The sequence below is a fragment of the Nannobrachium achirus genome, assembly GCF_963921795.1.
Source record: "Nannobrachium achirus genome assembly, chromosome: 6".
NCBI classification, from domain to species: domain Eukaryota; kingdom Metazoa; phylum Chordata; class Actinopteri; order Myctophiformes; family Myctophidae; genus Nannobrachium; species Nannobrachium achirus.
The window spans coordinates 61,580,784-61,597,978 of NC_137815.1; the positions used below are offsets into that span (position 1 = coordinate 61,580,784).

A 17,195-nucleotide genomic window follows, 5' to 3' on the forward strand; every position below is an offset into this window, starting at 1 on the left:
TCTTTTTGAGCGTTAACGTTGTAGTTTTCAACTCAAAAAGACTACACCGTACTACACCGCGGTGGATAGCCTTCCACCGCGGACCCGACTCTGTTCGAGGCCGTTTTCAGGTCCTTGGCCTGAAAACGTTTAAGACCCCTGCTGTATACCATGTGATATAATATAATTGACGAATACTATTGTGTATATTGTCTTCTCACATACCCAGCCTTTATTTGCCCTGGGTGAGGTCGGAGAGGGTGATAACTGATAATAACCCCCAGGGCTGATAACTGTCAACCGATACTCCTCCTAGAGCGATATGGCGGTTATCAATCGGTTTTCAGAGTTATCCACCAAGGGTATGCGACTGATGTCCAGGTCATAATCTGGGTTCATAATATGCCTTCCATGTCTTGTATTCCTCAAATACCAGGTGGTCCACCATGACCCATGTAGAGGAGGAGCAGGCTACTGGAACAGTCTGTTCCGCTTCAAACACCTGGCCACGGGTTGCTACATGGCTGCAGAGGTGGGTGAGGTGTGTGTGTGTCTCTATTTCCATCCCTCTTACATACTGTTACTACCTGTGTTTATTGTTAAAAGATTCATCAAACCCACAAGCTGCTTGTGATAACCTTGTTCCAGGCTTAAGGCCCATTCCCACTGGGCCAGATAAAGATAACAGATAAAAAAAAATCTCTTTCTCCAGGTATTCTTCCATTCAAAGTGGATGGTAGATACAGATTAAAAAAAATATCTGCCACAGATATATCTTTTATCTGTGGCAGATATTTTTTTTATCTGTATCTACCATCCACTTTGAATGGAAGAATATCTGGAGAAAGAGATTTTTTTATCTGTTATCTGGCCCAGTGGGAATGGGCCTAAAGCCGGGGAGCTGAGTCTTTGGTTCCTTCATCAAAAGGGAGGGAAACTAATTAACACACATCTATTCTTAAAGGCCTGTCAAAAATATCATCAGGATGTGCAAATACACAACTGGATGAATCGCTCAAGTTTGGTCTGTTGATTCACTGCATACTGCTGTTATCACAATGTCCCCTTAGTTTTAAGTTGATTTTCATTCCTTGGTGTTTCACTCCCTGGCAAATGTAAACACCAGAGAACAGAAATCCTTAAATGCTGCCAGAACTCTTCTTAAATCGGTTTCAGGTAGATCCTTGAAGCCATTTCATAGAAGTTCTGCACATTGGGAGCTACTCGTGTTTTCATTTCGTGTGACAAACTGACATTTTGACAAAAATATGCATACAAACCTTGGAACCTAGAAGCTGCAAATCTTATTTTAGATTGTGGTCTCTCTCCCAGGTGAATCCAGACTATGAGGAGGAAAGCCCTGAGCCACGAGCCTCAGTAAGTCAGTCTGAGCTTTTTCTTTCTGCATGCTTAGCTGTGTCCTATTGTACCCATAGACTGTAGAAAAATATGGACGATGCGAAGCCATTGGTTTCTATGCAGCGCAAATGGCCCTTTTCTACCCCTTGGAATGGGTGTCACCATCATAGAATTGTGAAGGCATCAGAGATGCTATTGGCTGCCAACGGTCACGTGCAACCGCAGGGATACATGGGAGAATGTGGTCGGAGCCTCCCGAAATACAGCACACGAAGAACACAGCCGGCTGGTATCAGTTTAGTTGGCCACGTCCCCCCGCAACTTTATCATTTATTTTAAAATAAATTGGACCACATTTAGACAAAAAAAAAGTTGATGGTGATTGAAAGGCAATTTTTAACTAGCGATAGGAACCATACAGTATTCATGAAAATGTTAATTCTTCTTTCGTGTATCATCGTCCTTGATGATTGGTTGACAACATTGTATTTCACAAGATTTCTTGTCACTTAGGGGAGGCCATGGGGCTGGATGTTGTCTTCCCCCTTGCTGACGTCAGCTTAGGCAGGGTTTGAACCACTCACCTTCCGCACGAAGGGCACTAACCACTACACCAACGTCGCGCCCCATGAAAATGTTAATTAAGGTTAGAAAACGAAAGGGGAAAATGAATGGGATCCAATGGAGAACAATTCTTTTTGCGATCGGCCGGGGGGGGAAACAGCGCAACTAGCGGCCAATCATAGGAAGTTTTATTTCCGTATTGGAGTCATTTTAAATCGGCAGAACTATGCCCCTGATTGTACCCCACTGCTCCTGATCTGCATCTGTTCAATTTGCTTTTGCTTTCTCGTGTAGGTGGTGGACTTTACACCCTTTAACTTCCAGGTACTGTCAATAATTATTGCAAACTGTCTAGCATCCTTTCACCCATCTAAATTAAACCCTATATCAGCCATGCAGACATTCCTCATTGGTAATTTATGCAGGGGATGTATGTCCCCTGGTGTCCCCTATCAATAATATTCCCACAAATGTTTAGATTTCTGCATTAGTGATTTTACAAGAATTGCTGTAGTTGTTGTGGGAATGATAGTAAATTACCACAGTGTGTCATCAAGTATTATATGCATCTCCTATTAGAATTCACCAGTAGATGGCAGTGTTGTACAAGATATTTCAGAGTGTTTATGGCAGGTATCTATAATAGTCTTCCATTAGTAGTTACTTAGCCTACTTGACTGTATTCACCTAAAGTCTTTCAAACACTAGTTTGCTACCCTTCACTCTATCCTTTTGTGATTGAAGCTGGATGGAGATCATGAAGCTCTACGAGCACGTCTGCGTGCTCCCCAGGAGAAGGTCATGTATAGCCTGGTGCCTGTTCCTGATGGCATGGACATCTCCTCTATCTTTGAGCTGGACCCCACCACCCTGAGAGGGGGGGACTCCATGGTGCCCAGGTAATGCATTGTGCACAATGGTAAAAATCTTTTTTGTGTTAATTTCACTCCAGATAGTGTAAAATCGGTGTAAATTAACACTGATAAAATACTGTGCACTTGGACACACCCCACTCATGCTGTAATACAGTATCTCCAAGGCCACCAACTATCAGGACAACCAACTTATCCAAGGCGGTCGATATGTGAGGCTAAGAAGAAGAGCCAAATAGGAAAACTGTCTCACAGATAAGTGCCTCCCTGTACTGTACTGAACTGAACTGAACTGAATGAATAAACTTCAATAGGAGTGCTGGGAATGTTGCTATCAGTGCCCCCAAGTCACTGAACTGACATCACGCATGCACACAGACAGCCTTCTTTTGCTCATGCTGCGATGCGTTGCGAGCTGGTGATCTTGCTATTTTTGGTGCATGACACGCGTGCAACTAAAGTATAAATCAAGCCTAAGGGTCCTGCTTGCCCCTGTAGTGCCAGTGAAAAAAAGACTGCTGATGCTGGTCACCTGATGTTGACCAGACACTTGAGACTCCACGTTCACACCGTTGATGGGTTTACATTTTTGGCAGACGCTGGCATTTAGCTGGCAGGGGAAGGAACGTCTACTATAGCAGGCTCCCTAGTAGAGTGAGAAGAGCTACTTTAGCTGTCGAGGATAGCAGAGGCTTGCATTTAGCAATTCATGACATGGGATCACTTATTTTAATTTCAGGAATGCTCACATGTGTATTTTACATGCATTGTTAGAATCTTTCCCCCTTTGATAGAAGCTTGAGGCAGCGGCAGTGTGCATGATTCAGATTTGTTCAATTTCCCAAAACTGTCTCTGAAATGGACAGTATAAACCTTGGCCTTATTCAAAACATTGTGCTGCTATGACTTGTTTCATTTTTGTCAAGAAATTATTACTGCTATGTATGTGAATGCATGCGTACTTCCTTTAGTGTGTATGTACTGTATGGTACGTTAACGTATGTGTGTTTGTCTCTGAGCACAGTTCACATATTACACAAATGAAATGTCATATACTCCGCACAATCACCCAACCACCAGCCGGAAAACATATTCCGTATGAAGTAATCTGCTTCTTTACTGCAAAGCTAGATCTCCCAGATCTGATACTGATGTAGAGATGCAGTGTAGTGAAATATATTGGCAACAGCAGGTGTGGCATAAAAACTCTCAGTTGACTCTCATCCACATACCATAGTAAACTGATAAAAAATGAGTGAGCTGTCGCTGCACAAACATCAAAGAAATGGCAGCCAATTGGGAGTTACTACCATCGCCTCAAAGGCTTTGATTTATGAAGGCCCAGTCAATTCTAAATGTCAGAAAATAATTGAATGCCAATCACACCATGGGAATTGTACCAGCTTTTACCTAAACGTTTTCAGGGTCAAAAAACAATTTGCAGCAATGCTTGTACCAAGGCCAACCATGTCATGAAAATGTAGGCCAATCTTTGCAACTATGCACTTAATAGGCCTAAGAAAGGATTACGCTTGTATCTGAACTGTGCACTTGTATTGTATTGTATTTTATTGTATGGGATGTTTTTATATCCCTTTATATCACAATTAATCACATAAGAGTCCCTATTCTGGGGGCAAACATTCACCCAAAATTTTTGATCTACAATCTCGCAACATGTCTAGTTGTGAAGCGTTGTGAGCTTGTAGATCTGCTGTTTTCGGTGAATATATTTGGTGTAGAGGGAAAAAACTGGGGGGCATGTTAAACATAATCATAACAAGTCAAGGGGTATCGCCTTTCACGTTCAAACCAAATCAACTGACCATGTAAGCAATGAGATTTAAATGTCAGCTAGTTTAATGTTGTTCTGTGATGGTTTGTTGTGCTCCGTCTTGGCAAGTCTGCTGGGTTACTGAACGGTGATAAAGTTCTTGAATCTTTGATTTATACAAGGCTCCTTATCGGCACCTTGTGTCAAAGCCTCCATTGTGTGTCTGCGCATCATCCGGTGTGTGCATGCATGCGTGCATGCATGCATGCTGCAGGCTACTGTTGCTGGCACCTCCCACATCCCTACCTGAAATAACCCCACATATCTCAGACACAGGCGCTAGGTGTGGGAGTAATTAGTAGCCGTACACAAAGGTAAGCCTGTTCATTGGCCGATTATACAACCGCTGCCAGGAATATGGCCAGTGTCTGCTGTCTGTGCTGAGGGGTTGAGTGCGCACAGATGCCCACAGACGCACGCACACACACACACACTCACTCATACTGTACAAAGATGCACACGGAAGGGAGGGCCGGAGTTCCCACAGAGTCATTAATATTGTGTAAAGCGTCAGTGTTGGCAAAGAGAAGTGATAGGAAATGAGGAATAATGACCTACTCCTTCACCATGCCAAGCCCTGTTGCTATTGGACCTACCCTTGATGTGAAAGCATTACTGTATAGTGTATACCTGTACAACCACTATGCTTATCCAAATAATCACCTCTTAATGCCTCAATGAAAGTAGAGTATGTGATGCATAGCTAAACTACCTGGTAACCAATAGGCCTGGAGCAAACCTTAATGTTTGAGCAAGATGCTAGGGTGCATGTTTCAATCAACTCTCAACATATTTTGTCAGTACAAAATATGATGTGTACAAACAACATAAAGTATGATACAGTGCATCAGGGGTCGGCAACCTTTTTGATATGAAGTGCCATGTTTTTATTTTCTTGAAAGTCAGTGTGCCATATCAACATTAGATTTAATTGTGAAATTGTGAAATCAAAGTGTTATATTTCCAATAGATTATTTGGAAGGTTCTCCTTTTGAATTGTTTTCTTTCACATCGGGACAGTAATCATTAGAGCAATAACCCAACTATCTCCCAGACTCCCTACCCAGTCAGAGTTCATGAGTTGAAGAATGAATGTAGAATTATGTGCAGGATGTAATTTTACATGTACGTTTTAAGACAAAAATCCTCTCTCTCACACTAATGCCAGTGTGCCAGTGATCACCCTCCCCTGTGCCAATCTTGGTACCCGTGCCTAAGGTTGCCTACCCCTGCAGTACATAGTCGTTTACTGTGCACTTTATATTGGTGTTGCTCCATTGACTTATAGGGATAGGGGCTCAATGTCTTGCTAAACGAAACAGCTTACTGTATACTTGTTGAAGGGATTGAGCCTATGAACTTGCTTTTGTGAATTGGACTCTACGCACAAGGCCAGACTTATGCCACAGAGATTGTTGCTCTGTCTTTTGCTTTCGTCATCTGAGACAATCATGTCTTTGACTTGCAGGAGCTCCTATGTGAGACTAAGGCACCTGTGCACCAACACATGGGTCCATAGCACCAACAACCCCATCGACAAAGAGGAAGAAAAACCTGTCATGTTGCGGGTGAGTACTGTAGTTGATGGGTATGTCGATAATTAACGTACAGATGTGACTGATGACATAATTGTAAAAGCATTTCCTCGTTCCAGATTGGAACATCGGCTGTAAAAGAGGACAAGGAAGCTTTCGCTATCGTACCAGTGCCACCCGCTGAAGTGCGTGATTTAGACTTTGCCAACGATGCAAGCAAAGTTTTAGCATCCATTGCTGGCAAGCTGGAGAAGGGTACAATCACACAGAATGAAAGGAGGTATGTCAGGGGAAGGAGGCACCAGGTATCTCTTGATCTTGATCTGATCTGTTGAAAGAGTAACCAGAATTCCCATTGATGCAGTTCTTGCTCTCAACCAGAGAGAGACGCACACTTTGATGATGTCGTACTACAATATTATTCTAGGGCCTAGAATATATCGTTTATTTATTATAATAATACTGATATTTTGAATAAATCTGTTATGAGGAGCATTAGCTTGCTCTCCTCTTTATTAACACATATGGTGCCAACCCCGAGTTTCCCGAGTTTGTATTGGTACTAGTGCTGTGCCAACCCCGAGTTTCCCGAGTTTGGGCCGTTTTTGATTTTTTTTTTTTTTTTTTTTTTTCAAAATTTTTCTTTTCAAAAATTTTTTTGGGACCTCCAGAAATGTATTAGGCATGATCGCGATCGCGAAATTGCATGTTTAACCCCCATACAAACCCATTCTTTCAAACATGGCAGCCATGTTTGTTTACATCTGAAGAAAACATAATGGCTGATAAATCATGAATGCCTGAACGGATTTCCGAGCGGATTTTTTTGTTTGAAAGCTGTGAACAGCCTCTACACACGTGGTGCATCATCTAGGCATGGGCGTGCACTTTTTACACACTTGCACAATTACATGGAAGTCTATGGTAACCATGGCAACGCGAGACATTGAAGAGAAAAAATCATTGCAACATAAGTGTTAAGAGAGAAGTAACAAGAATTATTGATCTGGACAAAGTTGAACATGATGAAACACAAGATGAAATTAATGTAGACATTTTACTTTGCACCATTTGTTGCTGTATCAACACTATTTTCCTATTACATAATAGTAATAATACAATAATATGCATTTTACTGTAATATATGCTTATACTTTATATGCTTTGTATACTTATTATACCACATGAAGAATTGAATTAATACTTTATATACCACATCTCCTTTGGGTTCTGTACTTTGCAGGTTTGTGACCAAGCTCCTGGAAGATCTTGTGTTCTTTGTGGTGGACATTCCTAACAGTGGACAGGATGTTCTGGAGATCATGGTCAACAGGCCCAACAGGGAGAGACAGAAACTCATGAGGGAACAGAACATTCTCAAACAGGTTGGCCACAAATCTCAGATGTAACGTTTCGAAACCTCAGACTGAGTTACTTGACAAACATCTACAGTACAACAGTAAAAAACAGCCTGTAAATGCATTCTGCGGATCAAATTTGAAGTAATTCGAAGTCACTGGCAAACGCATCAAATTAAATCTAACCAGGCCTAACCGATGCAAAACAAGGAAATGAAATCTACCAAAACGATCATCAAAACTGACCCACGACGGCTATGAGCGATGACGTTGGCTGAAATGATTTGACTTGTTTTGCCAAGTCTAATAAGATGGTAATTGCAAATGTGTTTCATTGCATCTACAGATCTTCAAACTTCTCCAAGCCCCGTTCACAGACAGTGGCGATGGACCCATGCTGCGGCTGGAGGAGCTGGGAGACCAGCGCCACGCCCCATTCAGACACATCTGTAGGCTTTGCTATCGAGTGCTACGCCACTCTCAGCAAGATTACAGAAAGAACCAGGTACTGTAGATCACTGGTTCTCAACCTACTGTAAAATACAAAATTAAACATTGACCATATTGTCAAATTTTAGAGGCAGACATTGTGAAAATAGCCGATCTACATTCTCACATAGCATGTAGATCTGCTATTTTTCACAATAGAACCGTGTTATACAAAATATAATTCCTCAGAGCTTAGTGCTCGTCAGGGTGGGGGGGTCCCCAGTTAAAATATAGATTATTTTGGGGGTTGCGTCCTGAAATGGTTGAGAACCACTGCTGGACATGATGGACATGACAGCTCTGTTCCTGACCCCCGGATACCTTGACACTGCACCTCATCCTTCGTCATTGTGTTGAACTTTCATATTATTCTGTTTCCCCTCTGCAGGAGTACATAGCCAAACAGTTCCGCTTCATGCAGAAGCAGATAGGCTACGATGTGTTGGCAGAGGACACGATAACGGCCCTGCTCCATAACAACCGCAAACTGTTGGAGAAACACATCACCGCTGCCGAGATAGACACGTTTGTCACTCTAGTGAGGAAAAACCGGGAGCCCAGGTGAGACTCACAGTGGACAGTCCCTGGCTGGCCTCGTAAACTGGCACGCAAGTTAGCTTTTTGGGCAGTTTGGGGTCAGTTCTGTTTGTCCAACAGCTGCTAAGGAATTCAAATATATGGAGATGTATTCAAATGTATTCGTGGTGGGATGAGTGGAGTTGTTTGTGTGGGACCTTGGCATCGCAGGTAACTCGCTGTTGACAGTGTGTGCTGCTGTTGAGTTCACATGGTGCCTAGTGTTGTTGACGATTTTGGGTAGCAGGCTCATGCGGGGACGTTGATAAAGAGGGTCTATACCGTTTGGACCGTGACGATGCCGTGAGGGCACATTGGCACTCTACGTGACTGGGCATTAGCTTCCCTCCGTGACCGTGTACATCACAGGACTTAAGTCAAGCACCGGCCCAAAATTACTACAAAGTCCAAGGAATTGGGTTGGAAAGGGACTTTTTAAACCTCTTCTATAAGCTCTGGAATATTCTATGTTTTGTCATCTCTCCCCATGCAGGTTCTTGGATTACCTGTCAGATCTGTGTGTGTCCATGAGCAAATCCATCCCTGTGACACAGGAACTAATCTGTAATGCGGTACTGGATCCAGCCAATAGCGACATCCTCATCGACACTAAGTTAGCCTCCTCCCTCAATGCATTTTCGTTTATTTGTTTCTTTTTGTCCAGCTCAAATCAATATGAGAATAGTGTTAATTTTATGAGCCATTTCTTTTATTTAAGTTTGTTTTAGTCGACTAAAAGTCGAGCCTTTTAATCTTTATCTTAGTCCAAGACAACATCATTTTAGTTAGTCTAGTTTTAGTCGACAAAAACTGTTGACATTTTAGTCTAGTTTTAGTCAGGACAATAGTTTTACCCCTTTACATTTTTTGTCAGCAAATAATATAGAACATATTATCCATCTTATCTCAAATTATTTCACATAGCATTTTCTCTCATCTCATCTCATTTGATGAAAAACACTAATTTAAGGAATACAGTACAACAAGACCACACCTGGTTATAGAACCAGTGATTCTAGTTCAACCAACCCAGTACAACAGTACAGTACAGCCTAACATTGTCTGGCCAGAACCATCAGCCCAGTAGCTTTTATTTTGTATTAGTTTTTATTTGTTGACGAAATTGTCAGTACACTTAGTCATAGTTTTAATCATCAGGGCTTAGTTTGTTTCTAGTTTTTTATTTGTTGACGAAATTGTCAGTACATTTAGTCTTTGTTTTTGTCATCAGCTTAGTTTTTATCTTGTTTTTTATTTAGTTTTTGTCAGTGGAAAAAAAGGTAGTCGAGGAAATTAACACTAATTGAGAAATTGTTTTTCTTGTTCTGTTCACCAGACTGGTCCTGTCAAGGTTTGAGATTGAAGTGACGGCCATCGATGAGACTCCGCTGGAAGCGGAGGATGAGGAGGAGGTGTGGCTGTTCTGGAGGGACAATGGCAAGGAGATCCACAGTAAGAGCATCAGAGAACTGGCCCAGGACGCCAAGGAGGGCCAGAAGGAGGACCAGGATGTGGTCAGCTACTACAGGTTTGAAGCCTTGCATTCTTTTATGAAATGTCTTGTTCACTGTGGATGTACATGCTCACAACGCCTCGCAACGCGAGGCGTTGTGAGCATGTAGATCTGCTATTTTCACAATAGAAACGTGTTATACAAAATTCCTCAACTCTTTGTGCTCGTCAGGGTGCTGGATCCCCAGTTAAAATATGATTATTTCAGGGGTCACAGCCTGAAAAGGTTGAGAACCACTGGCATACACTACCTGTCTTTGGGCATTGCGCATAGGAGTAAGCGACTTGTTATTGAGCTGAATTATTGTTATTATAGTCCTGGAAATTGGGTTAAATATTCTGGAAAAGTTTTGGAAATTAATTGGTAAAAATGTGTGGGAACCCTGTATCCAGTCCAACTCCAAATATGAACTTACCATTTTGATTCAGGTACCAGCTGAACCTGTTTGCCAGAATGTGTCTGGACCGTCAGTACCTGGCCATCAATAAGATCTCTGGTCAGCTCGACGTGGACCTGATCCTCCGCTGCATGTCTGACGAGGACCTGCCCTTCGACCTGCGAGCCTCGTTCTGCCGTATGATGCTTCACATGCACGTGGACCGCGACCCCCAGGAGCAGGTCACTCCTGTCAAATATGCCCGCCTCTGGTCTGAGATCCCCTCTAAAATTGCCATCGATGAGTGAGTTTGGTTCATGGCCTTCTTGGTTTATTCATAGGGGACCCGAGATTATCATTCTGAACAGGCGGTTACTACACACACAATTTGCACATAGCACCCATCGCACACCTGCTTCAATATTTGGATCATATTCCACACACACTGACTGACACACGACACTTTGTGTATTAAGACCGCACGCACACACACAAACATGCACTCATAAATGACCTTCACTTATATACCTGTAAATAGATACTTACAGTAAACACACACATACTGCACAGTGTGCACATATACATAGTACACAAAGTAGCACCTTCAAAGTATGCTATGGCTAATGTAAAATCTTTCAATGTTTCTTTACCTTTTAGGCCTACTTACTATTGTAGGTATATTTAATGTATTTGTTATTGCTGCTGCAGTGTTGTGGTACAAAAACAAAGGCCTTTACTCTTTTGTACTACTCGTATATAAGATGTATACAAATCTTGAACTTTTGACATATTCATCTCTAACTGTTCTTCTTAGCTATGATAGTGATGGAAACCCCAGAGATGAGATCAAAGAGCGTTTCTCTCTCACCATGGATTTCGTGGAGAACTACCTGAGAGAGGTGGTGTCACAGAACATTCCCTTTTCAGACAGGGAGAAAAACAAGCTCACCTTTGAGGTACTGGCTTCTTTATGAGAGTGTTTGGACAAAATGAGAATTCTGTTTGGGCTTAGATGAAATGTAACTCATAAGAGTCTATGTTCTTTGTTTAAATATAGGTTGTGAACTTGGCAAGGAACCTCATCTACTTTGGTTTCTACAACTTTAGTGATCTGTTGCGACTGACTAAGATCTTACTCAACATTTTGGACTGTGTACATGTCAGCACCATATACCCTGTCATCAAGCTGGAGAAGGAAGATGACAACAAAGGTTAACATCCAAGTCCATAGTGTTAGTAGCTTGTATTTCACTGAGCAGAGGAGCTTTATTTGGTGCTGTATACCACTGTATACCACTGTATACCACTGTTTCCCAAACACTGGGTTAGGGGTCGCAGACAAATATTTTAGGGTCCCTTTATGCCTACATTTTTTAAAGATTATAGATTATTATATCTAATGAATTCAATTATTTTGTCAGTAATTTCATGAAGAAAACAAAGAAAACGTTTAAGCAGTAGTGAAAATAGCCGATCTATAAACTCGCAGATCTCCTATTTTGGATCCCGGACGAATGTCTATTTAATTTCTCTTTTGGGTCACAGGCTAAAAGGTTTGGGAACCACTGCTGTTCATAATAGACAATTTGGCTCTATTCTCTTCTACCAAGTTTCGAAACAATATGATGAACATTGATAGCTTTTCTTTCCTACATGTTTTGGCTATTCCTATTAAATCTATGGGAGAATAGCAAAGGGGGAACTGCCCCAGTCACTTTATGTATTTATTTATTTACCAGGGACATCACTCAAGATCCCATTTTCACATCTACAAAAATCACAATGTATGACTATGTCATAGTGAAGACCTGCAGTGGCAGCATAATGATTCAAAGCTGGATAGATACATTTGTTTCTGCTAAATGCTAGTATGCTAAAATCTGCCATTATTCTTTGGTTGCTCTTTGAGTGTGAATAGTGGGAAAATGTTCTGTATGTCTTTAACTATACGAATCTGCGAAAACTGTGTGTTTATGGCTGTCGGTCTTTGTCTGTAGCTGGCAGTAACGTGATGAAATCCATTCATGGAGTCGGGGAGCTGATGACCCAGGTGGTTTTGCGGGGTGGTGGCTTTCTGCACACCACACCAACTCACCAGCCAGAAGGAACTGTGGCCAAGACCCAGATTGAGCCAGAGAGGGAAGATATCATGGTCATGGACACTAAGCTGAAGATAATTGAGATTCTACAAGTAAGTCATAGTGCATCTTGTTAGAGATGCTCCGATTGCGATTTTTGGGGCCGATTTTTGGGGACTTGTAGGAGTTGAAGCTGAGGTTACATTCAGTCCAACAGATACATATTGTGAAAATAGCTGATCTAGCTTGTAGATCGGCAAAGCCGATACCGATCAAAGCCAATAGAGGCATTGTCGTCCGATCGCAATCACTCACTGATCAATTGGCACATCTCTACATCTTGTCTTTCTTGTTGTTAATGTATTTAGTTCCATTTAGTGGTGTTTTTAATACACATTATATATCATTTATTTTCTCTTGCAGTTCATCTTGAACGTACGTCTAGACTACCGGATCTCCTGCCTGCTCTGTATTTTCAAGAGAGAGTTTGATGAAAGCAACCCACAGACAGACAACAGTGCCAGTCAAGATGTTAGCAATGTGACAGGTTAGAGGATTAACACAAAACCACATCAATGATTGATATATCTCTGTAATCTATTTAGCATTTCCCCCATGAACCTTTCCCTTGGTATGGTCATCATAATGATTATTGCTTGAATCATTTCAATTAACCACAGGAAATCTTGACTTTGAGAACATTGAGGAACAGGCGGAGGCGATCTTTGGAGGAAGGTAATTCATTACTTGTCTCATTAAGATGTAGTACTGTAGTCCTAACTGCAGTGGTGTAAAGTAACTAAGTACATTTACTTAAGTACTGTAATTAAGTACAATTTTGAGGTATTTGTACTTTACTTGAGTATTTCTAATATTTTTACTCCACTACATTTCGGATTCAAATATTGTACTTTTACTCCACTACTTTTATTTGAAAACTTTAGTTACTAGTTACTTTGTAGATTTTGGTTATTATTACAAAACATACATGACACACTTCAACCTATATATTTCTTCCATTTGAATAACTAGCCCTTACCCGTTCAAAGATATGAGCTCCGAAATGATGTGCAGTGTGTGGATTATGGGATGTGCACTGTGCACACAGTATATGAGGGATGGAAAGTAACTTTAACTGGTGCTTGCATGCTAATATGTAGGAGCATCAATGTAAGAAATACCCGTTCCATTTAACGGCTACAGAGATACTGTGTACCGATCTGCATGATTTTGGACAACATCTGTAACAGGGCCAGAACCACCCCCCCCCCCCCCCCCGCCTGCCCGCCTGCACACACACACACTGTGTGCAGGCGGATGTGTGTGATTGTGCATGGCCTGAACAACAGCGCCCCTCCCTTAACATGTGTGGTCACAAAAGGTACTGTAGGCTAAATAGATATAGATACACCATAAAAATGCAATTATACAGCATACGATTTGTGAAAGTGACAAACGGGCTTCACAGTTATGTCAGGTGTGTTCATATGCTGATGGTGATGCGATTTCAGATCAATTGCTCCAGCCACTGAGGAGAAACGCGGTTTCAGACAGACAGACACTCAGACAGACAGACAGACATTCGGAAAATGATATGTTAGATAGCCAATCTACAAGCATCGCGACGCATTGTGAGCTTGTAGATCATGCGTCTTCTTCTTTCCTTTCCAGCGAGGAGAACACTCCACTGGACCTAGACGACCACGGTGGCCGTACTTTCCTGCGGGTGCTGCTTCACTTGACCATGCATGACTACCCTCCTCTGGTGTCTGGAGCCCTCCACCTGCTCTTCAGGCACTTCAGCCAGAGGCAGGAGGTCCTCATGGCCTTCAAACAAGTATGCTCCAGCACCCGATGACACGTCATGTTAACGTATCCCCCATGCTCACTCGTCCTCTGGCCCAGTGGTTCTCAACCTGTGGGTCGGGTCCCCAAATTATTTTGGGGGCGTCCCCAAATGATTAACTTCATGTGCAACATTGCTTTCTCACTCAGCAGTAAACAAAACAACATAAAGTTTAAGTGTATAGAGGGTATCTGCACATTTTTTCAAAGTGACAATTCAAGGACTTTCTAATACCTCTAAAATGACAAATGAAACATTGGCCAAATTGTCAAATATTAGAGGCAGAAATTAGAACCGTGTTATACAAAATGTAATGCCTCAAATCTTAGGTAAGATATAAGGGTCCCCAGGGTAAGGGGGTCCCCAGTTAAAATATGATTATTTTGGGGGTCACGGCATGAAAAGGTTGAGAACCACTGCTCTGGCCCATAGTCATGAGTACTGGACAGCCAGTTCACGGGTAAACACATGCACCTCAATACTCAGCTGCTGAGTCTAACACTAAAGTCATCTTACCCTAAAAATATAGTCACTTGCATATTATTACTCAAACTAAATTGTTATTTTATTCAGGTAAAGTATTAAACCCACAGGAGTTCTTCATCAGGCACCAAGAAAAGTATGTCATTGCTTATTGTAAATCGCTCTGGATTAAGAGCATCTGCTAAATGCCTAAATTGTAAATTGTATTTTTAATATCATTTTGTTGGCTCAAAATGTTATTTAAGTAAATACAATAATGGGAGCAACAGTGTGCAAGTTTTATATTACCATAGTACACATACCCATGAAACATATTCTTATATACTTAGTTAAGTGGGGTCCCCAAGGGCTCTATACTTGGTCCGTTGCTTTTTACCCTCCACACCAAATCGCTTGGCTGAAAATGCATTGCATCTTGTTGCTTTGTGAGGCTATTTTTGCCAAATGTTCACCCCAGAATAGGGACGCTAGGGTTCATGGTGTTAAGAAATTGATCAAGATTTCTGTAAACAACACCTTCTGTTCTGTGCATCTAGGTGCAGCTCCTGGTGACTAGTCAAGATGTGGATAACTACAAGCAGATCAAGTCAGACCTGGACCAGCTGCGTTCCATCGTAGAGAAGTCTGAACTGTGGGTCTACAAGAGACAAGGAGAAGATGGGATGGATGGCGACGGGCCTTCAGAGTCAGACAACAAAAAAAAGGTAAGGACCCGAAGGTTATTATTAATTTTCTTTTTTGACAGACAGATCTAAAGATTGGCTTATAGAGGATGCATGGTCGCAGCTACAACATGATTGTTCCACAGGAAATGAATGGTTTACACTACAGTGATGTCATTACGTGCGCATCCCACATCAAAAACTCATTCAAGTCGCCCAGGGACTCATTCATGTCATGGTCCTGGGGTCCCGGGGATGCGCCTCCATTGGAGTACATGTTAAAATAATTTACCGGGTCGCGGTAAAAGAAAAAAAAAATAAAATTCCACAGACACCACCATTGTTCATGGGTGAAAGCATCCTACTTTACCCTACGTTAACACAAATAAAATCCACGTAGAAAGTCTTAAACAGGCGATAGAAACGTCAATGTTTTGATTCCACCGACGTCCGACGCCATTTTGCGCGCCCGAATTCATTAGGGGCACATGTTTTAGTAGTTTTAGTAGTTCTAAGTTCAAACATTAGCCAAAGTGTAAAATAAATATAAGAAATAGGCAAACATTTTGAAAATAGCCGATCTACAAGCTCACAGCGCTCAAAAACATTGTATTGAGGACTCATAAAACTTTTCTGGGACCCATTTGAATGACCACCTGTGGGTCCCGGGACCCATTACATTGAAAACCTAGTAACATCACTGGGTTTAGCTACATAGCACAGCCTTTATCAGGGCTACAGACCCTGCTCCTCTGTTCTCACACAGCTACACCTCGATGCTTTTCCTGCTTGTTTTTCTTCTAAATCTCTGGGTTGTATTGATATCCAGGGAGACTCAGGCGGTTCGGACAAAAAGAAGTCGGAAAGCACCAGTTGTTACAACTACAGAGTTGTAAAGGAGGTACAGTACTGTCTGTCATTGGTATTTACTCTTATTTATTCTCCCTCACCAGTCTGTGCTAATGCTTCTTAACTCATTTGCTGCCAAAAACGAGGAACCCGAGAATTTCGCGATGTACCTCCCTGCCATGCCCGAGGAACCTGAGAATTTTGAAAAAAAAAAAAAAAATCCAAAAAAAATTTTTTCTAAAAAATTTTTTTGACCCCAAAAACGATAGTAGGCATGATAGCGATCGCGAAATCGCATGTTTAACCCCCATAGCAACCCCATCTTTCAAGCATGGCAGCCATTTTTGTTTACATTATAGGAAAACATAGTGGCTGTTAACTCATGAATACCTGAACGGATTTCCATTCTGATTTTTTTGTTTGAAAGCTGTGAGCAATGTGGACACACGTGGTGCATGATCTAGGCATGGGTGTGCATTATCCGTGCACTACTGATTACATGGAAGTCTATGGAGACTCATGGCAGGATTGGAGTACGAAGGTATTGTTAAATGGCAGCAAGTGAGTTAAAGAGGTGGTGCCATAGTTTTGTTCTTTTTCTGGTTTTCATGTTTCTATGAGGTTGTATTCCCTTTGTATTTTGAATTTCTTCCTGGAGGCTGACACCATGTGGGTCAAAAGTGCCGATCCAAAAACAGTGATTAAATGACATCATAATAATCATCCCCTCCCCTTTTACCATCCACCAAACACTGTGGGTGTGGCTAACTTCAGCTGGGTCACCGTCACCCACCTGAACAACCAGGCATACTTAATGAACTG

At 41.8% G+C, this 17,195-nt stretch overlaps 1 protein-coding gene across 1 annotated transcript in view; it reads left to right on the forward strand.

Moving 5' to 3' along the window:
• The window catches only part of itpr1b (inositol 1,4,5-trisphosphate receptor, type 1b), a gene marked incomplete at its 5' end in the record, with an annotated part of 169,701 nt that overhangs the window by 43,022 nt on the left and 109,484 nt on the right, over window positions 1-17,195 (forward strand). The window contains 20 exons of the mRNA XM_080728342.1: window positions 416-511; window positions 1,312-1,356; window positions 2,197-2,226; window positions 2,647-2,801; window positions 6,077-6,176; window positions 6,263-6,423; window positions 7,387-7,528; window positions 7,848-8,006; window positions 8,379-8,551; window positions 9,060-9,179; window positions 9,903-10,094; window positions 10,508-10,759; window positions 11,270-11,411; window positions 11,513-11,666; window positions 12,453-12,646; window positions 12,957-13,080; window positions 13,214-13,268; window positions 14,205-14,370; window positions 15,399-15,566; window positions 16,354-16,425. Coding sequence (XP_080584468.1) covers window positions 416-511; window positions 1,312-1,356; window positions 2,197-2,226; window positions 2,647-2,801; window positions 6,077-6,176; window positions 6,263-6,423; window positions 7,387-7,528; window positions 7,848-8,006; window positions 8,379-8,551; window positions 9,060-9,179; window positions 9,903-10,094; window positions 10,508-10,759; window positions 11,270-11,411; window positions 11,513-11,666; window positions 12,453-12,646; window positions 12,957-13,080; window positions 13,214-13,268; window positions 14,205-14,370; window positions 15,399-15,566; window positions 16,354-16,425 — 2,700 coding nt within the window. The remainder of the gene's footprint in view (window positions 1-415; window positions 512-1,311; window positions 1,357-2,196; window positions 2,227-2,646; window positions 2,802-6,076; window positions 6,177-6,262; window positions 6,424-7,386; window positions 7,529-7,847; window positions 8,007-8,378; window positions 8,552-9,059; window positions 9,180-9,902; window positions 10,095-10,507; window positions 10,760-11,269; window positions 11,412-11,512; window positions 11,667-12,452; window positions 12,647-12,956; window positions 13,081-13,213; window positions 13,269-14,204; window positions 14,371-15,398; window positions 15,567-16,353; window positions 16,426-17,195) is intronic.